The 23,408-nt window shown below is 45.1% G+C and overlaps 1 protein-coding gene across 3 annotated transcripts in view; it reads right to left on the reverse strand.

Moving 5' to 3' along the window:
- MAP3K15 (mitogen-activated protein kinase kinase kinase 15) overlaps nt 1-13,314 on the reverse strand; it is a 154,527-nt gene extending 141,213 nt beyond the window's left edge. Inside the window, exon 1 of one of the 3 annotated variants that reach the window (XM_063634965.1) lies at nt 12,719-13,281. In XM_063634965.1, coding sequence (XP_063491035.1) covers nt 12,719-13,067 — 349 coding nt within the window. In that variant the 5' untranslated portion in view covers nt 13,068-13,281. Of the gene's footprint in view, nt 1-12,718 lie in introns of all 3 variants that reach the window. The other 2 variants (XM_055267563.2, XM_063634966.1) reach the window with 2 other exon arrangements.
- Nucleotides 13,315-23,408: the final 10,094 nt, after the last annotated feature.

Consider the following 23,408-nt stretch of genomic DNA (forward strand, 5'->3'; position numbering starts at 1 on the left):
GGGACTGATATGGTTTGGCTGTGTCCCCCAAACCTCATCTCCAGTCGTAATCCCTATGTGTGGAGGGAGGGACTTGGTGGGAGGTGACTGGATTATGGGGGCGGTTCCCCCATGCTGTTCTCATGACAGTGAGGAAGTTCTCGCGAGATCTGATGGTTTAAAAGTGGCAGTTTCCCCTGTGCTCGCTCTCTCTCTCCTGTCACCATGTAAGACGTGCCTTGCCTCCCCTTCCCCTTCTGCCATGATTTTAAGTTTCCTAAGCCCTCCCCAGCCATGCCAAACTGTGATTCAATTAAACCTCTTCTGGGGCCAGGCACAGTGGCTCACGCCTGTAATCCCAACACTTTAGGGGGCCAAGGCAGGTGGATCACTTGAGCTCAGGAGTTCAAGACCAGCCTGGCCAACATGGCAAAAGCCCATCTCTACAAAAAAATACAAAAATTAGCCAGACATTGGTGGCTCATGCCTGTAATCCCAGCTACTCTGGAGGCTGGGACTGGAGAATCACTTGAGCTCGGGAAAGTGGAGGTTGCAGTGAGCCAAGGTTGTGCCACTGCACTCCAGCCTGGACAACAGGGTGAGACCCTGTCTCAAAACAAAACAAAATTACCACTTTTGTATATAAATTACCCAGTTTCAGGTACTATCTTGTAGCACTGTGAAAATAGACTAATATGGGGACAGAAACCAGGATACAGTGGCCTCTAGGCAGATACATAAATTTGAATGCAGCAAGACTGGCCCAACTTTGAGAGACCAGTTACAAAGCTACTGACAGTAACCTGGATGAGACAAGATGGTGCTTAGACCAAGACAGTAGCAGGGCATATAGAGAGAAGCGGGCAAATCTGAGAAACATTTTGGAAGTAACTACCTGGATTTGACAATGAGGGAGAGAGTGGGATCACTGACTCCTAGCTTTCTGACATGAACTGCTAGGTGGGGGATTTTACTCATCCATGTTTACTTACCCTTATAGATGGCAATGTCTAAATTAACTATCGCTCCTATGCTCTGCTAGAAATAAGTGTGTCCAGTCTCCTGACCATGTGTAGATGGCATGCAAAACACGTGTGCTGTATCAGAGGGCTGCCTGTTTCATTACTGCACAGCCATCAAACCAACATCTCCCACAGGTCCATCTTCCTCTGAACTTTATGCATTCTCCAGAATGATGAGGAAGGAATATTCAGCAAGTTAACTTCTTGTTCTTTGAGACAGAGTCTCACTCTGTCGCTCAGGCTGGAACGCAGTGGCGTAATCTCAGCTCACTGCAACCTCCACCTCCTGGGTTCAAGTGATTCTCCTGCCTCAGCCTCCCAAGAAGCTGGGACTACAGGCATGGGCCACCATGCCTGGCTAATTTTTGTATTTTTTGGGAGAGACGGGGTTTCACCATGTTGGCCAGGATGGTCTCAAACTCCTGGTCTCAGGTGATCTGCCCGCCTCGGCCTCCCAAAGTGCTGGGATTGCAGGCGTGAGCCACCACACTCGGCCATAGGATATAAGAAGTCTTAAGGCATTTTTCAGGCTCCTTCTTGCAGGAGCAAATGCACATGTGGGCTGAGCCCACTAAAATAAGTTGAAACAAGAGGTACATTTAGGCCAGGCATGGTGGGTCACACCTGTAATCCCAGCACTTTGGAAGGCTGAGGCAGGAGGATCACTTGAGCCCAGGAGTTCGAGACCAGCCTGGGCAATATAGTGACATCCCCATCTCTACAAAAAAAGCAAAAATAGCTGGAAAGAGTGGCATGCACCTGTAGTCCCAGCTACACAAACAGGAGGCTGAGGTAGGAAGATTGCTTGAGTCCAGGAAGGTAAGGTTACAGTGAGCCCTGTTTGTGTCACTGCACTCCAGCTGGGTGACAGAGCAAGACCCTGTGGGAGGGGAGGTGAGGGGAGGGGAGGGAGAAAGAGAGAGAAAAGAGATGCATTTAGGTATTTTTAGCAGAATGCATGACAAGCTCTATTAGTCAGGATAAACTAGGCTATGCTGCCACAACAGACAAATCCCCAAGGCTTCAGTGGCTTAATTGCTATCTTTAATGCCTGATCTTCAAGTCTGCCACAACAGAGGCAGAGAGATGGAGGAGTGCATCATCTAACTGCTTTAAGCCCAAAGTGATGCTTGCTGCTGCTGCTCACATCGCACTGGCCAGCACTAGTCACGAGGGCCCAGGGGATATGAGGAAATGTGGAAGAACATATGGATGTTTGGCGAACACTGTCTTTGCCACACAATGCATCGAGCTAATAAAGAATCCAGAGATACCACCACAGAGGGAGAAGCCAGACATAACTCATGTGAAAGGTGGCAAGGAAAGCTAGAGCTAGCCTTATTTTAAACCATTTCATATCTTTTGTTTAAAAAAAAGCCCAAATATCACTGTCAGATAAAAACTAACAATCACTACAGTATCATTTAATACCAAAGGAAAAAGTTACCTAAGGCTGGGCACGGTGGGTCATGCCTGTAATCCCAGCACTTTGGGAGGCCAAGCTAGGTGGATCGCTTGAGCCCAGGAGTTCAAGACCAGCCTGGGCAACAAGGCAAAACCTTGTCTGTACAAAAAACTAGCCGGGTGTGGTGGCGTGTGCCTGTAGTCCCAAATACCTGGGAGGCTGAGGTGGCAGGATCACCTGAGCCAGGGAGGTAGAGTCTGCAGTGAGCTGTGATCGTGCCACTGCACTCTAGCCTGGGCAACAGAGCAACACCTCTCGAAAAAAAAAAAAAATCCCAGAAATAAAAGCTTGCCAAATAGGTAGAGGGTTCTTACAGCACCAAACCTCTTATTTTTTTGAAAGATTTTACGTAAAAAGTAATAACAAAAATAAAACATTTGAAAAAGTTACCTAGCCTCCAAAACTGATGAAACCATGAAAGAAGATAAAATGTCTCCACCCACCCCCACCCCCTCCACCACCCAAAGCCAGTATTAACCTGATGGCTGATGGTCCAAGCATCTCATTTCTATTTCCTTAGCCCACAGCAGCATAGTGAGGGGCTCCATGATTGGCATGTACTATAACAGTAATGATTCATGACATGAGATGACCCATAGCCTGACTCTTTCTTGGTAAGGCCTACCCTAGGAGATAATTTTCTAGCAGTTGGACTAGATTTCCAAAACCTAAGTTGCACTCTCTTACTACTATAACAAACGATGCCAAAATCTCAGTAACCTGACCAAATAAAAGCTTCTCTCTTGCATATGCAAAATCCAAAGTGGATATTCCTCCTCTGCCAGCTGTCCTCCAAAGAGTAACTCAGGGAGTCAGGCACCTTCCATCAAGTGCCACCACCATCATCTACCTGGGGCCTCCAAGGTCCCCATGGGGACCATGGAAAAGGATGAGAAGATATGGGAAGGCCTAGTGGATTCACCAAAAACTTGGCCCAAAAGTGGTAGACATCACTCTCACCTATATGGTAGTAAAGATGAGTCTACGTAGACTCAAAGGATGCTGGGAAATGTAGTCCTTGGTTCTCAGCAATAACTATGAGCATAAATCTTTTTTTTTTTTTTTTTTTTTTTTTTTTTGAGATGGAGTCTCGCTCTTGTCACCCAGGCTTGAGTGCACTGGCACGATCTTGGCTCACTGCAATCTCTCACTCCTGGGTTCAAGCAATTTTCCTGCCTCAGCCTCCCGGGTAGCTGGGATTACAGGTGCACACCACCAGGCAAGGCTAATTTTTGGGTTTTTTTGTTTTGTTTTTAATTTTGAGATGGAGTTTCACTCTCGTTGCCCAGGCTGTAGTGCAATGGCACAATCTTGGCTCACTGCAACTTCCACCTCCCGAGTTCAAGCGATTCTCCTGCCTCAGTCTCCCGAATAGCTGGGATTACAGGTGCCTGCCACAACGCCCAGCTAATTTTTTGTATTTTTGGTAGAGACGGGGTTTCACCATGTTAGCCAAGCTGGTCTCCAACTCCTGACCTCAGGTGATCCACCCACCTTGGCCTCCCAAAACGCTGGGGTTACAGGCATGAACCACTGCGCCCGGCCTGATTTTTGTATTATTAGTAGAGATGGGGTTTTGCTATGTTGACCAGGCTGGTCTCGAACTCCTGACCTCAAGTGATCCACCCACCTCGGCCTCCCGAAGAGCTGGGATTAGAGGCGTGAGCCACCACACCTGGCAATAGCACAAATCTTTAGCAGCCACCTCACTATCTCCACCACAGTTTATACCCCACAATGACTCTAGTACAAGCCAGCCAGAAAAGGAGTATCATCGGACTAGAGCAAAACCAAATAACGAATCTGGAGACTGAAGCCCTAGTCTTAGCTTGTATTTATTTATTTTTCTTGAGATGGAGTCTTGCTCTGTCGCCCAGGCTGGAGTGCAGTAGCGCGATCTTGGCCCACTGCAAACTCCACCTCACGGGTTCAAGCGATTCTCCTGCCTCAGCCTCCCAAGTAGCTGGGATTACAGGTGTGTGCCACCATGCCCAGCTATTTTGTATTTTTAGTAGAGACAGGGTTTCACTATGTTGGCCAGGCTGCTCTCTAACTCCTGACCTCCAATGATCCGCCCGCCTTGGCCTCCCAAAGTGCTGGGATTACAGGCATGAGCCACCGCAACCGGCCTAGTCTTAGTTTTTCTATCGATGTTCAAGAAATATGAAAACATCCTAGTATGGATTGCAATACTTCACAACTTTTAAGATCACTGTGCACATAACAGAAGGAAAAAACAAAAATCAGAAGCAGGACCTCTGGGTCAGGAAAGTAACATTTAAATGAGGTTCAGAGAAGAGTGAAGTTATGCAAAGCCAGACACAACAGGTATGGGAAGATTACTTGTGCCTCAGAAGCTGTTCTTGCCATTTAAGCAGTTAATAGCTAATTCAAGAAGGCTGCTAATTAGCATCTAGGTAGAGGCTCTCACTTACACAACTAACCACCTAACTATTCTAAGAGTAAACAAAACGGTGTACTCCCTGAAGATAAAAGCATTGTATTCTACCAGTCCCGATGTCATTTTAAGACTTCCTACTACAGTAAGTGTATTCAATTACAGCATCCTGGGAGGATAGTTTCCACAGTCAAAACGTTTGAGAAAGTATGAGACAAAGTCACACAGGTCTCTTTGCTTCCTGCAACTTGCCTCAAGTCTTTAAGATGTTCACAAACACTGTGAACCTCTAGGAGGGAGACACAGGATGCAGTTGAAAAAAGTCTACCAAAATTAGCCGGGCACGGTGGTGCATGCCTGTAAGTCCCAGCTACTTGGGAGGCTGAGGTGGAAGGATCACTTGAGCCCAGGGAGGTCAAGGCTGCAGTGAGCCGTGATCACGCTACTGCACTCCAGCCTGGGTGAGAGTGAGACCTTCTCTCAAAAAAAAAACCCAAAAAACAAACAAACAAACAAAACAACTAACATAAACTCAACCCTAATGTAAACCAAAGATTTCAAGTGAGTATGATGTGTCAACATATGTGTAAGTTCATCAATTGTCACAAGCGCCGTAGTCTGGTGGAAGATGTTCATGACAGGAGAGTTTGTGGGAGAGGGCAGGGGGGTTGATGGGAACACTCTGTACTTTTCCTCTCAAGTTTGCTGTGAACCTACAACTGCTCTAAAAAACTATTTTAAAAAAAGTTCTGGAGATGCATATTGGTTTCTAGGGTTTCGTTTTGTCTGAGATGGGGTCTCGCTGTTGTCTGCTCAGGCTGGAGTGCAATGGCACGATCTCAGCTCATTGCAACCTCTGCCTTCCGCGTTCCAGCAATTCTCCTGGCTCAGCCTCCCGAGTAGCTGAGATTACAGGTGCCTGCCACCATGCCTGGCCAATTTTTGTGTTTTTAGTAGAGACAGGGTTTCACCATGTTGGCCAAGCTGGTCTCGAATTCCTGACCTCAGGTGATCCACCCGCTTCGGCCTCCCAAAGTGCTGGGATCACAGGCGTGAGCCGCCGCGCCCAGCCAGGATATTGGTTTTTGTTTTTTGAAATGGAGTCTCGCTCTGTTGCCCAGCCTGGAGTGCAGTGGTGCAATCTTGGCTCACTGAAACCTCTGCCTCCTGGGCTCAAGCGATTCTCCTGCCTCAGTCTCCTGAGTAGCTGAGACTACAGGTGCACATCACCACGCTCAGCTAATTTTTTTATTTTTAGTAGAATAAAAAAGTTTCGCCATGTTGGCCAGGCTGGTCTCGAACTCTTGAGCTCAGGTGATCCACCCACCTCAGCCTCCCATAGTGCTGGGATTACAGGCGTGAGCCACCACGTCCAGCCTGGAGATGGATATTGTTGATGGTCACATAACAGTGTGAATATACGTAATGCCACTGAAATGAACACTAAAAATGGTCGAAATAGTAAATTTTGTTATACATATTTTGTCACAATTTTAAAAACCACAAGGACCGGGGGTGGTGGTTCACGCCTGTAATCCTAGTACTTTGGGAGGCTGAGGTGGGAGGATCACTTGAGCCCAGGAATTCGAGTCCATAAGATCTCACAGAGTGAGATTTAATCTCTACAAAAAATAAACAAAATGCGCCAGGGGTGGTGACTCACACTTGTAATCCCACAATTTTGGGAGGCTGAGGCAGGAGGATTGCTCAAGTCTGGGAGGTTGAGGCTGCAGTGTGCCAAGATCGTACCACTGCACTCTAGACTGGGCAACAGAGTGAGACCCTGTCTCAAAAAAAAATCTATATATACGTACAAAAATCTAAAAATCAATATTTAAAAATAATTTAGAAAACACAGATAGGACATGCCCTGCCCCTCTCAGCCCATGGTACTTTCCTTTTCCAACAGCATCCACTTGTTCTTGCTTACGTCCAACGCCTGCCTGCCATTTTCCTGCTGCTCATCCAATCCACTATATGTGCTAGTAACACAGCCCCAAGATTTAGACCCACACAGGACCCCATGAAACAGCACAAGGAGATGGAAAACCACAGTCAAACCTGACTTTGACTTGCTGTGAGAACAGGAGACAGGAAGTGCTTAAATTTCCCATAGATGATGGCCCCTAAAACATACTTGGGTCAAAGCAGACCTGATAGATATCTACAGAACTCTCCACCCCAAGTCAACAGAATACACATTCTTCTTAGCACCACATAGCACTTACTCTAAAATTGACCACATAAATGGAAGTAACACACTCCTCAGCAAATGCAAAAGAACAGAAATAATAACAAACAGCCTCTCAGACCGCAGTGCAATTAAATTAGAACTCAGGATTAAGAAACTCACTCAAAACCGCACAACTACGTGGAAACTGAACAATCTGCTCCTGAGTGACTACTGGGTAAATAACAAAATTAAAGCAGAATAATGAAGTTCTTTGAAATCAATGAGAACAAAGATACAATGTACCAGAATCTCTAGGACACAGCTAAAGTAGTGTTTAGAGGGAAATTTATAGCACTAAATGCCCACAAGAGAAAGCAGGAAAGATCTAAAATCGACACCCTAACATCACAATTAAAAAGACTAGAGAAGCAAGAGCAAACACATTCAAAAGCTAGCAGAAGACAATAAATAACTAAGATTGGAGCAGAACTGAAGGAAATAGAGACATGAAAAAACCTTCAAAAAACTCAATGAATCCAGGGGCTGGTTTTTTGAGAAGATTAACAAAATTGATAGACCACTACCTAGACTAAAAAAGAAGAAAAGAGAGAAGAATCAAACAGACACAATAGAAAATGATAAAGGGGCAATCACCACTGATCCCGGAAATACAAACTACCATCAGAGAACACTCTACACACGTCTACACAAATAAACTAGAAAATCAAGAAGAAATGGATAAATTCCTGGACACATACACCCTCCCAAGACTAAACCAGGAAGAAGTCGAATCCCTGAAAAGACCAATAACAAGTTCTGAAATTGAGCCAGTAATAGCCTACCAACTAAAAAAATCCTAGACGGATTCACAGGCGAATTCTACCAGAGGTACAAAGAGGAGCTGGTACCATTCCTTCTGAAACTATTCCAAACAACAGAAAAAGAGGGAATCCTCCCTAACTCATTTTATGAGGCCAGCATCATCCTGATTCCAAAACCTGGCAGAGACACAACAAAAAAAGAAAATTTCAGGCCAATATCCCTGATGAACATTGATGTGAAAATCCTCAGTAAAATACTGGCAAACCGAATCTAGCAGCACATCAAAAAGCTTATCCACCACAATCAAGTCGGCTTCATCCCTGGATGCAAGGCTGGTTCAACATACGCAAATCAACAAACATAATCGGTCAGATAAACAGAACCAATGACAAAAACCACAATTATCTCAATAGATGCAGAAAAGGCCTTAGATAAAATTCAACACCGCTTCATGCTAAAAACTCTCAATAAACTAGGTATTGATGGAACATATCTCAAAATAATAAGAGCTATTTAAAATAAACCCATAGCCAATATCATACTGAATGGGCAAAAGCTGGAAGCATTCCCTTTGAAAACTGGCACAAGACAGGGATGCCCTCTCTCACCACTCCTATTCAACATGGTATTGGAAGTTCTGGCCAGAGCAATCAGGCAAGAGAAAGAAATAAAGAGTATTCAATTAGGAAGAGAGGAAGTCAAATCATCTGTTTGCAGACAACATGATTGTATATTTAGAAAACCCCATGGTCTCAGCCCAAAAACTCCTTAAGCTGATAAACAACTTCAGCAAAGTCTCAGGATACAAAATCAATGTGCAAAAATCACAAGCATTCCTGTACACCAATAATAGACAAACACGGAGCCAAATCATGAGTGAACTCCCATTCACAATTGCCACTAAGAGAATAAAATACCTAGGAATATAGACCAAGGGAACAGAACAGAGGCCTCGGAAATAACGCCACACATCTACAACCATCTAATCTTTGACAAACCTGACAAAAACAAGAAATGGGGAAAGGATTCCCTATTTAATAATTGGTGTTGGGAAAACTGGCTAGCCATATACAGAAAACTGAAACTGGACCCCTTTCTTACACCTTATACAAAAATTAACTCAATATGGATTAAAGACTTAAACGTAAGACCTAAAACCATAAAAACCCTAGAAGAAAACCTATGCAATACCATTCAAGACACAGGCATGGGCAAGGACTTCATGACCAAAACACCAAAAGCAATGGCAACAAAAGCCAAAATAGACAAATGAGATCTAATTAAACTAAAGAGCTTCTGCACAGCAGAAGAAACTATCCTCAGAGTGAACAGGCAACCTACAGAATGGGAGAACATTTTTGCAATCTACTCATCTGACAAAGGGCTAATATCCAGAATCTACAAGGAACTTAAACAAATGTACAAGAAAAAAACAACCTCATCAAAAAGTGGGCAAAGGATATGAACAGACACTTTTCAAAAGAAGACATTTATGTGGCCAACAAACATATGGAAAAAAAAAAAACCCATCAACACTAGTCATTACAGAAATGCAAATCAAAACCACAATGAGATACTGTCTCACACCAGTTAGAATGGCGATCATTAAAAAGTCAGGAAACAACAGATGCTGGAGAGGATGTGGAGAAATAGGAACGCTTTTACACTGTTGGTGGGACTGTAAATTAGTTCAACCATTGTGGAAGACAGTGTGGCGATTCCTCAAGGATCTAGAACTAGAAATACCATTTGACCCAGCAATCCCATTACTGGGTATATACCCAAAGGATTATAAATCATTCTACTATAAAGACACAGGCACATGTATGTTTACTGCAGCACTATTTACAATAGCAAAGACTTGGAACCAACCCAAATGCCCATCAATGATAGACTGGATAAAGAAAATGTGGCACATATACATCATGGAATACTATGCAGCCATAAAAAAGGATGAGTTCATGTCCTTTGCAGGGACATGGATGAAGCTGGAAACCATCATCCTCAGCAAACTAACACAGGAACAGAAAACCAAACACTACATGTTCTCACTCATAAGTTGGAGTTGAACAATGAGAACACATGGACACAGGGAGGGGAACATCACACACACTCCGGGGCCTGTGGGGAGTGGGAGGGGAGGGAGAGCATTAGGACAAATACCTAATACATGTGGGGCTTAAAACCTAGATGACAGGTTGATGGGTGCAGCAAACCACCATGGCACGTGTATAGCCATGTAACAAACCTGCACGTTCAGCACATGTATCCCAGCACTTAAAGTTAAAAATAAATAAATACTTGGGCCGTTCAACAGTTCCCCTCCCCCGCAAGCCTTTTTCCAGAACAGCATTGTTCAATAGGACCTTCTGAGATGAGGAAAGAGTTCTGTAACTTCACTGTCCCACCTGGGAGTTACTTGTGCCTACGGAGCACACATTTATTCATTTATTTAGAGACAGGGTCTCGATCTGTCACCCAGACTGGAGTGCAGTGGCATAAACACAGGTCACCACAGCATCGACCTCCTGGGCTTAAGTGATCCTCCTGCCTCCATCTCCCAGGTAGCTGGGACCACAGGCACATGAGTGCCACCACATCCCGCTTTTTTTTTTTTTTTTTTTTTTTTTTTTGCTCAGGTTGGTCTTGAACTCCAGTACTCAAGCAATCCTCCCGCCTTGGCCTTCCAAAGTGTTGGGATTACAGGCGTGAGCCACTGCACCTGGCCTGTCAAGCACCTGAAATGCCACTAGTGCAACTAAGGAACTTACCATTTTTACCGTATTCTAACCAGTTTAACTGTCAAGAGCCACCTGTGGCTAGTGGCTACCAAATTGGACAGAGTGGTTTTAGAATTTTTACAAAGAAGCCAAAGTGAGAGCTCTGTATCTTTTTGGTGGAAACACCAAAAAGCGGTGAGTGATAGAGGACGAATCCAGGAGACAGTGGAGGTGGTCATCTGTTTAGCCCAGGAACCCACTTCCTGTATATGTACTTTTTCAAATCTCTGAAAGTAATTCTAATGCACTGAGAAATGATTTACTCAAGACCAGGACAAGGTTAACCACAGGGAGCTCATGGTACAGCCCAACATTCTAGGCCACCCGGGCCAGAGAGAGCCAAGGTGACGTGTCTGTTGTGTGGCTCCAGAATTGAAAGCCTGAGATTTGACGTCTGCATCTTCACAGTCGACCTGTTAGAAGGGCCCCCCGTACACACACACTCCGCCCCAGAAAAAGCAAAAGCCACCGCACACAAATCTTTCAGAGGTGGCACCAGCAGGAAGGAGAGTGCTGTACCTCATGGCAAAAGGAACATTTAACTGTTCAGAGAAGAGTCTGTTCAAACTCCAATTTTGGAGCAGAATGAATAGTTGAGAAAACGGAGTGGTTCTAGGTGAAGTGGGCTCCTGAACGAGTTTTCTAAAAAGATGTTGTGCTGAAGAGTATCCTCAGTGTGGTCAGAAATGTCAGGAGAGTGTTTTCAATGGGTCCAGCTGCCACTTGTTTAAACAAGCCTGACCCCCCCCCCCTCCCCTCCCACTTCCAGCTGGGGAGAATTTGCTCTGCAAGAAAAACAGATCTGCGCTGCCTCCAGCAGAGGCTGAATCCTAATCATCCTAGCTTACTATTACAGCAAAGCAACTTCCCATATCCCATCTCATGAGCTTTTAGGTTTAGGGTAGGCACTGTTACTCCCTTTGACCAATGGAGAAACTGAGGCACAAGGACTCCCAGGTAATTACTGTCTCGCATATAATGCTTCTGAACGTCACCCAGGTGCCAGAGGTTTGTCACCAAAGGTGCTGTAAGGGAAAAAACGTCAAGCAACAATTCATTCCACACCGAGAGAAACTCTTGCCAATCCAAAGTACGGTTCTTAAGGCTGGATTCTCAGGCACATTTACTATAGTGAGTTTACAGACCTAGAGTCCCACTCCAGCGAAGGTGCCCCCGAACCCGTGAATGCTGTGCATTATGGGATAAAATATACGTCACAGGGTGCTGGCTCACACTCCACCGTCAGTGTTTTGGGGACGAGAATTGAAGTGTGCAAAAGAACACTGGGTATTTCTAAGTAGAGGCAACACACACACACACGTAAGACACCGATTTCCACTCCTGGCTGCAAAATGGAATCGCCTGGGAAGCATGACACTTCTGAGGCCTCGGGTGCTTATGTCATTGGTCTGGGGTGCGATCTGGGCAACCAGTTTTAGAAGCTCCCCAGGTGATTCTAATATGTAGCCTGCGTTGGGACCCAGGGCCGTAAGAGACCTGCCAGGAGTGAGAAAGCAAAAGTTGGATAACTCGGGACAAGGGGGGCTTGGTAGGATCTGGGTTACAGGCTGTTTCTTGGGTTATCTGATGTTTAAGATGCCTGAAGAATCAAAGAGTCTAAATGCCCGTGGCCTCTATTTTGTTATCTGTAAAAGGGCACAATGTTAACGACTCTACCCTCCCCCAAAGGCAGGACGGTCCTGTTGGAGTGATCAGGGGGTGAGAGGATATGAGGGGGGCTAGGGGGAGGGGGATGAGAGGAAGGGGAGGGGGACTAAGGGGAGGGGGGACTGGGGGAGGGGGGACTGGGGGAGGGGGGACTGGGGGAGGGGGGACTGGGGGAGGGGGGACTGGGGGAGGGGAACTAGGGGGAAGGGAGGGGAGGGGGACTAGAGAGGAGGGGGACTGGGGGAGGGGAGGGGGACTGGGGGAGGGGAGGGGGACTGGGGGAGGGGAGGGGGAGAGGGGGACGAGGGGGAGAAGGACGAGGGGGAGAAAGACGAGGGGGCGGGGCGGGTGCCCTGGCTCGTGTGAGGGTAGGTAAAAGCGGGACTGAGGTGGGGACGAAGCCGCTCTCACCTGCGTCGTAGAAGGCGTCGAGCACGGCCGTCTCCCCGAAGTCCAGCTCCCCGAAGGGCACGGAGGTGAGGTGAGCGCCCTCGGCCTCGCAGGCCCGCAGCAGGCACTGCCGCGCCCCCGCCTCCGGGCCGCCGGCCGCGCCGCCCTGGGAGCTCTCACTGCGCACGTATACTGCCCGCAGAGCCCGCCGCGGCCCGCCCCCGCTCTCGCCCTCGCCCTCGCCGCTGCCGCCTGCCGCGCCCTCCGCCGCCCCGGCCGCGCCCTCCACCCCCGGCGGCGGCGGGCACTGAGGGGACTCGCTCGCCGCCCCGAGGGCCCCGGCCGGAGCATTCCCACCGCCACTCTCCATGTGCCCGCCTGCGCGCCCTTCCCCTGCGCGAGTGGCCCGCGGCTGCGATCCGCTAGGAGGCACAAGTTACAGCAGCCGCGCAGGCGGTCCCGGCACCTGCTCCTGAAGCGCGGGACGCTACGGGAATCGAGGGAACGGAGCGCACCGGGGGCCCCGCGGCGGGCCGAAGACGGCAGCGCCCCTAGGCTGCAGCCTGAAGCTCAGGCCCCGCGGCCCCCAGCGCCCTTTGAAGGCCGGAGAGAAAGAGGCGGGGGCTCGGGACGTCAGGGCGAGCGAGGGGCGGGGAGGGGGCCGGGGAGGGCGGCAGGGCAGGAGCGGGGAGGGTGCCCCCTGCTGCCCCCTCCAGGCAGCGCCCGCCCGCAGCCGGGAGACGCCGAACACGGGAACAGGAATTGGGGGACTTTTTTTTTTTTTTTGGCCATCCCTCTAGCCTGACCACCATTAGGAGCTCCAATTTCTTTTTTCTCAAAACAACTTGAAGCATTTGAGCAGGGTAAAAACTCAAAGCATCGGTTGGATGGAAATGTTCTATTCCCAACTCAATACAGACGTATTAATAGTTTTCACCCGGCATTGGGATGAATGGATGCTTCATCCCGGGTTGCCAAGCGCACGGCCTCCTTGAGCCCTGTCCCGGAGGCCAGCTCGTCCTGGCTTTCGCCGTGACCTTGACAAGGCACAGGGAGGCACCAGCAACAAATTTTGTTTGTCTGGAAGATAGACTCCAAATACGCTGCCTGCCTGACCTTTGAAAATGCCGCGAACCCAAAGGAGCCCTCACTCGGATCTTAGGCATTTCACGAATTTGGACACAAATATTAAAAAAAAAAAAAGTGTTACCACTGAGGGTAATACCATTATTCTTGTTTTGTATGTTTTTTTGGGACAAAGTCTGTGGCTATCGCCCAGGCTGGAGTGCAGTGGCGCGATCTCTGCTCTTGGCTCACTACAACCTCTGCTTCCCGGGGCTCAAGCAATCCTACCACCTCAGCCTTCAGAGTAGCTGGGATTACAGGCACGCACCTTACCACGTCCGGCTAATTTTTTTTTTTTTTGTATTTTTAGTAGAGACGGGGTTTCACCATGTTGGCCAGGCTGCTGTCGAATTCCTGAGTTCAAGCGACCCGCCCGCGTCAGCCTCTCCAAGTGCTAGGATTACAGGCGTGAGCCACCGCACCTGGGCCATTGTTTTCTAAAAGATAGAATGCACCGGACGCTGTCACAGACTTGGAGATTTTTCTTTTTTCAATTGCAATATTATTTTTAAACTTTATTTTTAATCGACAAATAATAATTGTATAAATTTATGGAATACAATCTGTTGTTTTTCATTTAAGTTCAGGGGTATATGTGCAGGTTTGTTACATAGGTAAACTTGTGTCATGGGGGTTTGTTGTATAGATTATTTCATCACCCAGGCATTAAGCCTAGTACCCATTAGTTATTTTTCCTGATCCTCTCCCTCCTCCCACCCTGCACCCTCTGATAGGCCCCAATGTGTGTTGTTCCCCTCCATGTGTCCACGTGTTCTCATCATTTAGCTCCCACTTATGAGTAAGAACATGCGGTGTTTGGTTTTCTGTTTCTGCATTTGTTTGCTAAGAATAATGGCCTCCAGCTCCATCCATGTTCCTGCAAAGGACATGATCTCATTCTTTTTTATGGCTGCGTAGTATTCCATGGTGTGTGTGTACCACGTTTTCTTTATTCAATCTACCATTGATGAGCATTTAGATTGATTTCATGTCTTGGCTATTGTGAATAGTGCTGCAATGAACATACACATGTATGTGTCAACAGAGTGAACAAACAACCTACAGAATGGGAGAAAATTTTTGCAAACTATGTATCTGACAAAGGTCTAATATCCAGCATCTATAAATAACTTAAATTTACAAGAAAACAACAAACAGCCCCATTAAAAAGTGGGCAAAGGACATGAACAGACACTCTTCAAAAGAAGACATACATGTAGCCAACAATCATATGAAAGAAAAGCCTCAACATCACTGATCATTAGAGAAATGCAAATCAAAACCACAACTAGATACCATCTCACACCAGTCAGAATGGCTATTATTAAAAAGTCAAAAAATAACAGATGGTGGCGAGGCTGTGGAGAAAAAGAAACATTTATACACTGTTAGTGGGAGTGGAAATTAGTTCAACCATTGTGGAAGACAGTGTGGCAATTCCTCAATGACCTTATAACAGAAATAACATTCCACCCAGCAATCCCATTACTGGGCTTATACCCAAAGGTTTTCTCTTTTTTAATAAGAGCTTTATTGAGCTATAATTCACATACCACACAATTCACCCATTTAGAGTGTACGATTCAATGAATGTTTTTAGTATATTCACAGAGTTGTGCAGCTATGGCCATAATGAGTTATATAAAATTTTCATCACCCCACGCCCCAGTGCAAAAAAAAATTCAGTACCCATTAGAAACCACTCTCCCTCCTTCCCAACATCCCCAGCTCCAGGTAACCATAAGTCTACCATCTCTGTAGATTTGCCTATTCTGGACATTTCATACAAATGGAATCATGCAATGTGTGGACATAGGTTTTTGAGTATATACCTAGGAGCAGGATTTCTGGGTCACATGCTAACTCTACAGTTTTTTTAAAAAAAACTTTCTTATAGAGATGGGGTCTCACTAGCTTGTTCAAGCTGGTCTCGAACTCCTGGCTCCTACCTCGGCCTCCCAAAGCACTGGGATTACAAGTGTGACCCACTACACCAGGCTTAACTCTATGTTTAACCTGTGGAGAAATTTCCACGGTTTTCCAAAGTGGCTGCACCATTTTCCATTCTCACCAACCAGCAGTGTTCCAATTTCCCCGCATCTTCACCAACACTTGTTATTGTTTTTGGATTATGACCATCCTAGCAGGTGTGAAATTGTACTTCATGATGGTTTTGATTTGTATTTCCCTGACAGATAATGACATTGGGCATCTTGTCATGTGTTAATTATTGGCCATTTGTATAACAACTTCTGAGTGATGTCTATTCAAATCCTTTGCCCATTTTTTAATTGGGTATTTGTCTTTTTATTATTGAGTTGTAAGAATCCTCTATATATTGTGGATAGAGGTTCCTTATCAGGTGTGTGGTTTGCAAATATCTTCTTCCATTCTGTGAGCTGTCTTTTTACTTTCTTGAGGGAGTCCTTGGCAGCACATCACAAGCCATTTTGACACGTGCAGGATAGGACTTATAAAACATTTCAGCTTCTTTGCATGCTTCAGTACTAATACAGTCCACCTCCCACCCCCAAAGAAAGCAGAAACTATCTGTATAAATCCATGAAGAAATCCTGCCCTCATTCCAGCCCTGGCAGAAATCACAAGCAGCTTCCATGTGCATCCTCGTCTGTGGTCAACGAATGGAAAATGGGTTCTGAGGAAATCTGTGAGAACACACAGACCAGGCTGGGAAGCCAGAAAGCTCAGAAAAACTCTCCACACCTTGTTCTAAGACATTTTTTGTATGATGCTATAAAAGGACACATGTATTCTTTGTAACCTTGTCATGCATAATAATAATAATTTTCCTAATATGCCTGTTCATCTGGAATTATTCCAGGGACTGCCACAGCCTTCAGAAGGGCAAAGATGCCCACTTAAAATCCCTTGCCAGCATCTTGCTGTTGTCCCCATCACAATCTTCCTAAAATCCTCTCAGCTCTCACTGGGGCCCTGCTGATGGAGTGAGACCCACGGGAGCTGTGAATTCTGGCTTGAATAAGATCTTCCTCTAAATACAAACCCTGCTGAGTAAATGCTGAGAGCGCAGCATTTACCCAGCTAACGAGCACCTTCCCTGAAGTTGGGACACACAGCCCACCTTCTCATTGTGTGTAGCAATTTGCACACCTGAAGCATGCCCTGGCCCCTTCCCCCAATGTCCTTCCTACCTCCCCCCAGCCCCACTGAGAAGAAAATTGCAAAATGCTGGATTCGTTTCTTCTGTTTAATTGAACAACTGTCTTGTTCTTACCTTTGCCTTGCCCCTTACTAAGCACATGCCCTGGAAACAACTTTATCCTAATGTAGAGGTGTCATGGAAAGTTCTTCCATATATTTAAATTTCTTTTTTTTTTTTTGAGGCAGGGTCTTGCTTTATCACCCAGGCAGGAGTGCAGTGGCGTGATCACCGCTCATTGCAGCCTCAGCCTCCTGTGCTCAAACAGTCCTCCTACCTCATTTTAAAATTTTTTTTTGTAGAGATGATGTCTCACTATGTTGCACAGACTGGTCTCCAACTCCTGGGCTCAAGCAGTCCTCCTGCCTTGGCCTCTCAAAGTGTTGGGATTACAGACATGAGCCACCACGCCTGACGTCTTCCATATATTTAGAGGAAATCTCTTTGTGACTGCTACCCACTAATTTTTTTTTTTTTTTCCAGACAGAGCCTTGCTCTGTTGCCCAGGCTGGAGTGCAGTGGTGTGATCATGGCTTACTGCAGCCTTGACCTTCTGGGCTCAAGCAATCCTCCCGCCTCAGCCTCCCAAGTACCTGGGACCACAGGTGTATGCCACCATACCTGGCTAATTGTTACTATAAAGATGGGTTCTTGTCATGTTGGCCAGGCTGGTCTCAAACTCTTGGGCTCAAGCAATCCTCCCACCTCTGCCTCCCATAGTGCTGGGATTACAGTCGTGAGCTACTGTGCCTGGCCACACCCACTGGTTCCAATTTAATTCTTCTTCCACATGGCAACTGTCCAAGAATTCTCCTTAAGTCTTCTCTTTTGCAGGTGATACCCCACCTCCCAGGCCCTTCGATCATTTCTCCGTGGCATCATTTCCAGACTACTCTCCACCCTGATGCTCCTCTCCTAGAGGATTCCATATTTGTCTCTATTGTTGTTTTGTGTATGTAAAAGACTTTTTGAATTAAAATGTTTTCTTTTGAGATAATTGTAGATTCACATGCAATTATAAGAAATAAAACAGAGACATCCAGTGTACCCTTGACCCAGTTTGCCCCAGTGTTAACATCTTGTTGTATATTATCATAACCGAGACACTGACCTTGATACAATCAAAATACAAAACAGGGCCGGGCACAGTGGCTCACACCTGTAATCCTAGCACTTTGGGAGGCTGAGATGGGCGGATCACCTGAGGTCAGGAGTTCAAGACCAGTCCGGCCAACATGATGAAACCCCATCTCTAGTAAAAATACAAAAATTAGCCGGGCGTGGTGGCACGTGCCTGTAGTCCCAGCTACTCAAGGGGCTGAGGCATGAGAATTGCTTGAACCCGGAAGACAGAGGTTGCAGTGAGCTGAGATCATGCCACTGCACTCCAGCCTGGGTGATGGAGTGAGACTGTTCTCAAAAAAAAAAAAAATATATATATATGTGTGTGTGTGTGTGTGTGTATATATATATATATATATATATATATATATATATATATATATATATATATATATATATAAAACAGCTCCCTCACCACAAGGATTGGTTCTGTCACCCTTTGATAGCCACACCCATCACCCTTCTCAACCCCCATCCCTAACTGCTGGCAAGCACTCATCTCTTCTTCCCCACTTGCCCCCTGCGACGGAGTCTTGCTCTGTCGCCCAGGTTGGAGTGTACTGGCACGATCTCGGCTCACTGCAAGCTCCACCTCCCATGTTCTAGGAATTCTCCTGCCTCAGCCTCCCAAGTAGCTAGGATTACAGGCACCTGCCACCACATCTGGCTAGTTTTTGTATTTTTAGTAGAGATGGGGTTTCACCGTGTTGGCCAGGCTGGTCTCAAACTCCTGACCTCAAGTGATCCGCCTGCCTTGGCCTCCCAAAGTGCTGGGATTACAGGCGCCCAGCCACATAACATTTTTGAAGTGACAAAATTATAGAAATGAAAAAGAGGGCCGGGGGCACTGGCTCATGCCTGTAATCCCAGCACTTTGGGAGGCCGAGGTGGGTGAATCACTAGGTCAGGAGTTCAAGACCAGCCTGGCCAACATGGTGAAACCCCGTCTCTACTAAAAATGCAAAAATTAGCTGGGCGTGGTGGCACACACCTGTAGTCCCAGCTACTCGGGGGGCTGAGGCAGAAGAATTGCTTGAACCCGGGAGGCGGAGGTTGCAGTGAGCTGAGATCGTGCCACTGCTCTCCAGCCTGGGCAACAGAGCAAGACTCCGTCTCAAACAAACAAAAAGTTATGTAAATGGAATCATACAATATGTAACATTTTGAAATTCTTTTTCCATTCAGCATCATTCCTTGGGATTCATCCAAGTTGTTGCATGTATCCATAGTCCATTCCATTTATCGCTGAGTACTATTCCATGGCATGGATATACCACAGTTGCTTTAACCATTCACCATTTGAAGGACATCTTGGTTGTTTCCAGTTTTTGCCTATTATAAATAAAGCTGCTATAAACTTTCATGTACCAGTTTTTGTTGTTGTTGTTGTTTCTTTGAAATGGAGTCTCGCTCTGTCACCCAGGCTGGAGTGCAGTGGTGCAATCTCGGCTCACTGCAACCTCCACCTCCCAGGTTCAAGCAATTATCCTGCCTCAGCCTCCCGCGTAGCTGGGACTACAGGTGTGTGCCACCACACCTGGCTAATTTTTGTATTTTTAGTAGACATGGGGTTTCACAATGTTGGCCAGGCTGGTCTCAAACTCCCGGCCTCAAGTGACCTGCCCACCTTGGCCTCCCAAAGTGCTGGGATTCCAGGCGTGAGCCACCATGCCTGCCCCTACTGTTTTTTTTTTTGTTTTTTTTTTTTTTACAGAGTCTCACTCTGTCACCCAGGCTGGAATGTGACCTCAGTTCACTGCAACCTCCACCTCCCAGGTTCAAGTGATTCTCGTGCCTCAGCCACTGTGTAGCTGGGACTACAGGCGCCCACCACCACACCCTGCTAATTTTTGTATTTTTAGTAGAGATGGGGTTTCGCCATGTTGCCCAGGCTGGTCTTGAACTCCTGGCCTCAAGTGATCTGCCAGCCTCAACCTCCCAAAATGTTGGGATTGCAGGCGTGAGCCACCGTGCCCAGCCATCTTGTGCCCATTTTCTAGTTGGAGTTTTTTTTAACTCTTTGTGTGTTCTTTGTATACTCTAGATACTAATCCTTTGGTGGATATGTGGTTTGCAAATATTTTCTCCCAGTGTGTAGCTTGTCTTCTCATCCTCTTAACAAGAACTGTCACAGACAGAACAAAAGTTTTTAATCTTGATGAGGTCCAATTTATCAATTTTTTTCCATTTATGGATTGTGCTTTTGGTTCCAAATTTAAAAACTTTTTGCATAGCACTAGGGCCTGAAGATTTTTGCCTATGTTTTGCTCTAAAAAATTTTATAGTTTCACTTTTACATGTAAGTCCATGATCCATTTTGGGGTAATTTTTGTATAAGATGTGAGATTTAAGTTGAGGTTTACTTTTTTGCCTGTGGATATTCAAGTGCTTCAGCACCATTTGATGAAAAGCTTGTCCTTCCTTCACTGAATTGCCCCTTTGTCAAAAATCAGTTGTGCATGTGTATGGGTCTATTTCTGGGTTCTCTATTGCATTGACCTATCTGTCTATCCCACCACCATTACCACACTGTCTTCATTACTGAAGCTATATAGTAGCTCTTAATACTGGGTAGAAGGATTCCTCCTTTACTTTTTTTCCAGGATTGTTTTAGCTATACTTGCATCTAGGTTCATGAGAAATATCGATCTGTAATTTTGTTTTAATTTTTTTGGTACTGCCTTTGCCTTGTTTGGATATCAGGGTAATACTAGCCTCATAAAATAGCTTGGAAACTATTCTGTTATCTTCTATCTTCTGGAAAAGATTGTGTAAAATTGGTGTCACTTCTTCCAATGTTTGGTAGAATTCTCCAGTGAGGTCATTGAGACTTGGAGATTTGCTTTTCAGGGTGTTTTAGTTACAAGTTCAATTTTTTCTAATGTTTATATAACTATTCAGATTGTCTATTCCATCTTGGTTGAGTTTTGGCCTATTTTTTTCCATATACATTTCACAATAGGCTTGCCTGTGTCTACAAAAAACGTTTCTAGGATTTTGATAGGAATTATATTAAACCCAATAGATCAATTCAGAGAGAATAAACATCTTTATTATGTCGAATCTTCCAAATTATGAGCATTGTACGACTCTGCATTTATTTAGATATTACTTGATTTCTTTCATTAGAATTTTTAAATTTTCAGCATACAGATCCTGTACACATTTTGTCAAATTTATACCCAAGAATTAAATTTTCTTTAGCATGATTGTAAATGGTATGATGTTTAATTTCAGGCTTCACATGTTCATTGTTAGTATGTGGAAATGCAACTTTTTGTGTGAATTTGTATTACACAACCTTGCTGAGCTCACTTATTGGTTCAAGAGATTTTTGTTTTCTTGAAATTTTCTATGTAGACAATCATGTAATCTGCAAGGGAGAGTTTTCTTTCTCTCTCTCTCTCTTTTTTTCTTTTTTTGTTGCCTTATTACTGTGGCTAGAACTTGCAGTACTATGTTGAAAAAGAGCAATGAGAGTGGACATCCTTGCCTGGTCCCTGATCTTAGGGGAAAAACATTCAGGTCTTTCACCCTAAGGATGATGTTAGCTGTAAGTTTTTTGTGGGTGCTATTCCCTCTGTTCCTAATTTGCTGAGAGTCTTTATTGTGCGTGGGTATTGCATTTTTTTGCAAATGCTTTTTATGTATCAATTGATAGGACCATATGATTTTTTCTCTTTAGCCTGTTGATATGGTAGATTACACTGACTTTCAAATGTTGAGCCAACCTTGCATTCTTGGAATAAATTCCACTTAGTTGCAGTGTGTCATTTTTTTTACGCATTGCTGAATGTGATATGCTAATATTTTATTGAAGATATTTGCATCTAGGTTCATGAGAAATATCGATCTGTAGTTTTGTTTTCATTTTTTTCATATTGCCTTTGCCTTGTTTGTATATTGGGGTAATACTAGCCTCATAAAATAGCTTGGGAACTATTCTGTTGTATTCTCTCTTCTGGAAGACATTGGGTAAAATTGGTGTCACTTCTTCCAATGTTGGTAGAATTCTCCAGTGAGGTCATTGAGACTTGGAGATTTCTTTTTCAGGGTGTGTTAATTACAAGTTCAATTTTTTCTAATGGTTATATAACTATTCAGATTGTCTATTCTATCTTGGTTAAGTTTTGATAATTTGTGGTTTTCAAGGAATTGGTCCATTTGTTCTAAGATTTTGATGTCATAAAGATGTTCAAGATGTCATAAAGTTGTTCTTATTTACTATACTTTTAATGGCTGCCTTCTCTCTTTTTATCTTTTTCAGTTTTGCTATCTATCCAAGTAAATGTAAATATTCAAGTCTACTGATGAGCCCATCAAACATAGTCTTCATTTCAGTTACTGTGTTTTTCATTTCTAGCCATTTGATTCTTATAGTTCCCATCTCTACTGAAATTACCTATCTGATTTTGCATGATGTCTACTTAGGTTGTGAGAGACTTAGTAATCAGAGAAACATAGTAATCAGGCTGGTCATGGTGACTCACACCTGTAATCACAGCACTTTGGGAGGCTGAGGCAGGCAGATCGCTTGAGCTCAGGAGTTCGAGACCAGCCTGGGCAACATGGCAAAACCCCATCTCTACAAAAAAATACAAAAAATTAGCTGGCTGTGGTGATGCATGCCTGTAGTCCCAGCTACTTGGGAGGCTGAGGCAGGAGGATCACTTGAGTCTAGGAGGTTGAGGCTGCAGTGAGCCATGATCACAGCACTGCACTCCAGCGTGGGCTACAGAGTGAGAGCACATCAAAAAAAAAAAAAACAAAAAACCAAAACCATAGTAATCATAATTTTTTAAAATTCCTGCCTGTAATCCCAGCACTTTGGGAGGCTGAAGCAGGCACATCACCTGAGGTCAGGAGTTCGAGACTAGCCTGGCCAACATGGTGAAACCCTGTCTCTACTAAAAATACAAACAAAAAATTAGCCAGGCATGATGGCACGCAACTTTAGTCCCAGCCACTCGGGAGGCTGAGGCAGGACAATTGCTTGAACCTGGGAGGCAGAGATTGTAGTGAGCCGAGATCATGTCATTGCACTCCAGCCTGGGTGACAGAGCAAGACTTCGTCTAAAAATAAATAAAATAAAATAAAATTCTCTTTCTGATACTTTAATAGCAATGCCATATCTAAGTCTGAATCTGATCACTTGTCTCTTCAGAATGCTTTTTCTTTCCTTTTGGCATGCCTTGTAATTTTTTGTTGAAAGGTGGACATTGTATATAGGGCAGCCGATACTCAGATAATAAACCTTAGTGTGGGACTTTATGTTGATCTGG

The sequence above is a fragment of the Symphalangus syndactylus genome, chromosome X, assembly GCF_028878055.3.
Source record: "Symphalangus syndactylus isolate Jambi chromosome X, NHGRI_mSymSyn1-v2.1_pri, whole genome shotgun sequence".
NCBI lineage: Eukaryota > Metazoa > Chordata > Mammalia > Primates > Hylobatidae > Symphalangus > Symphalangus syndactylus.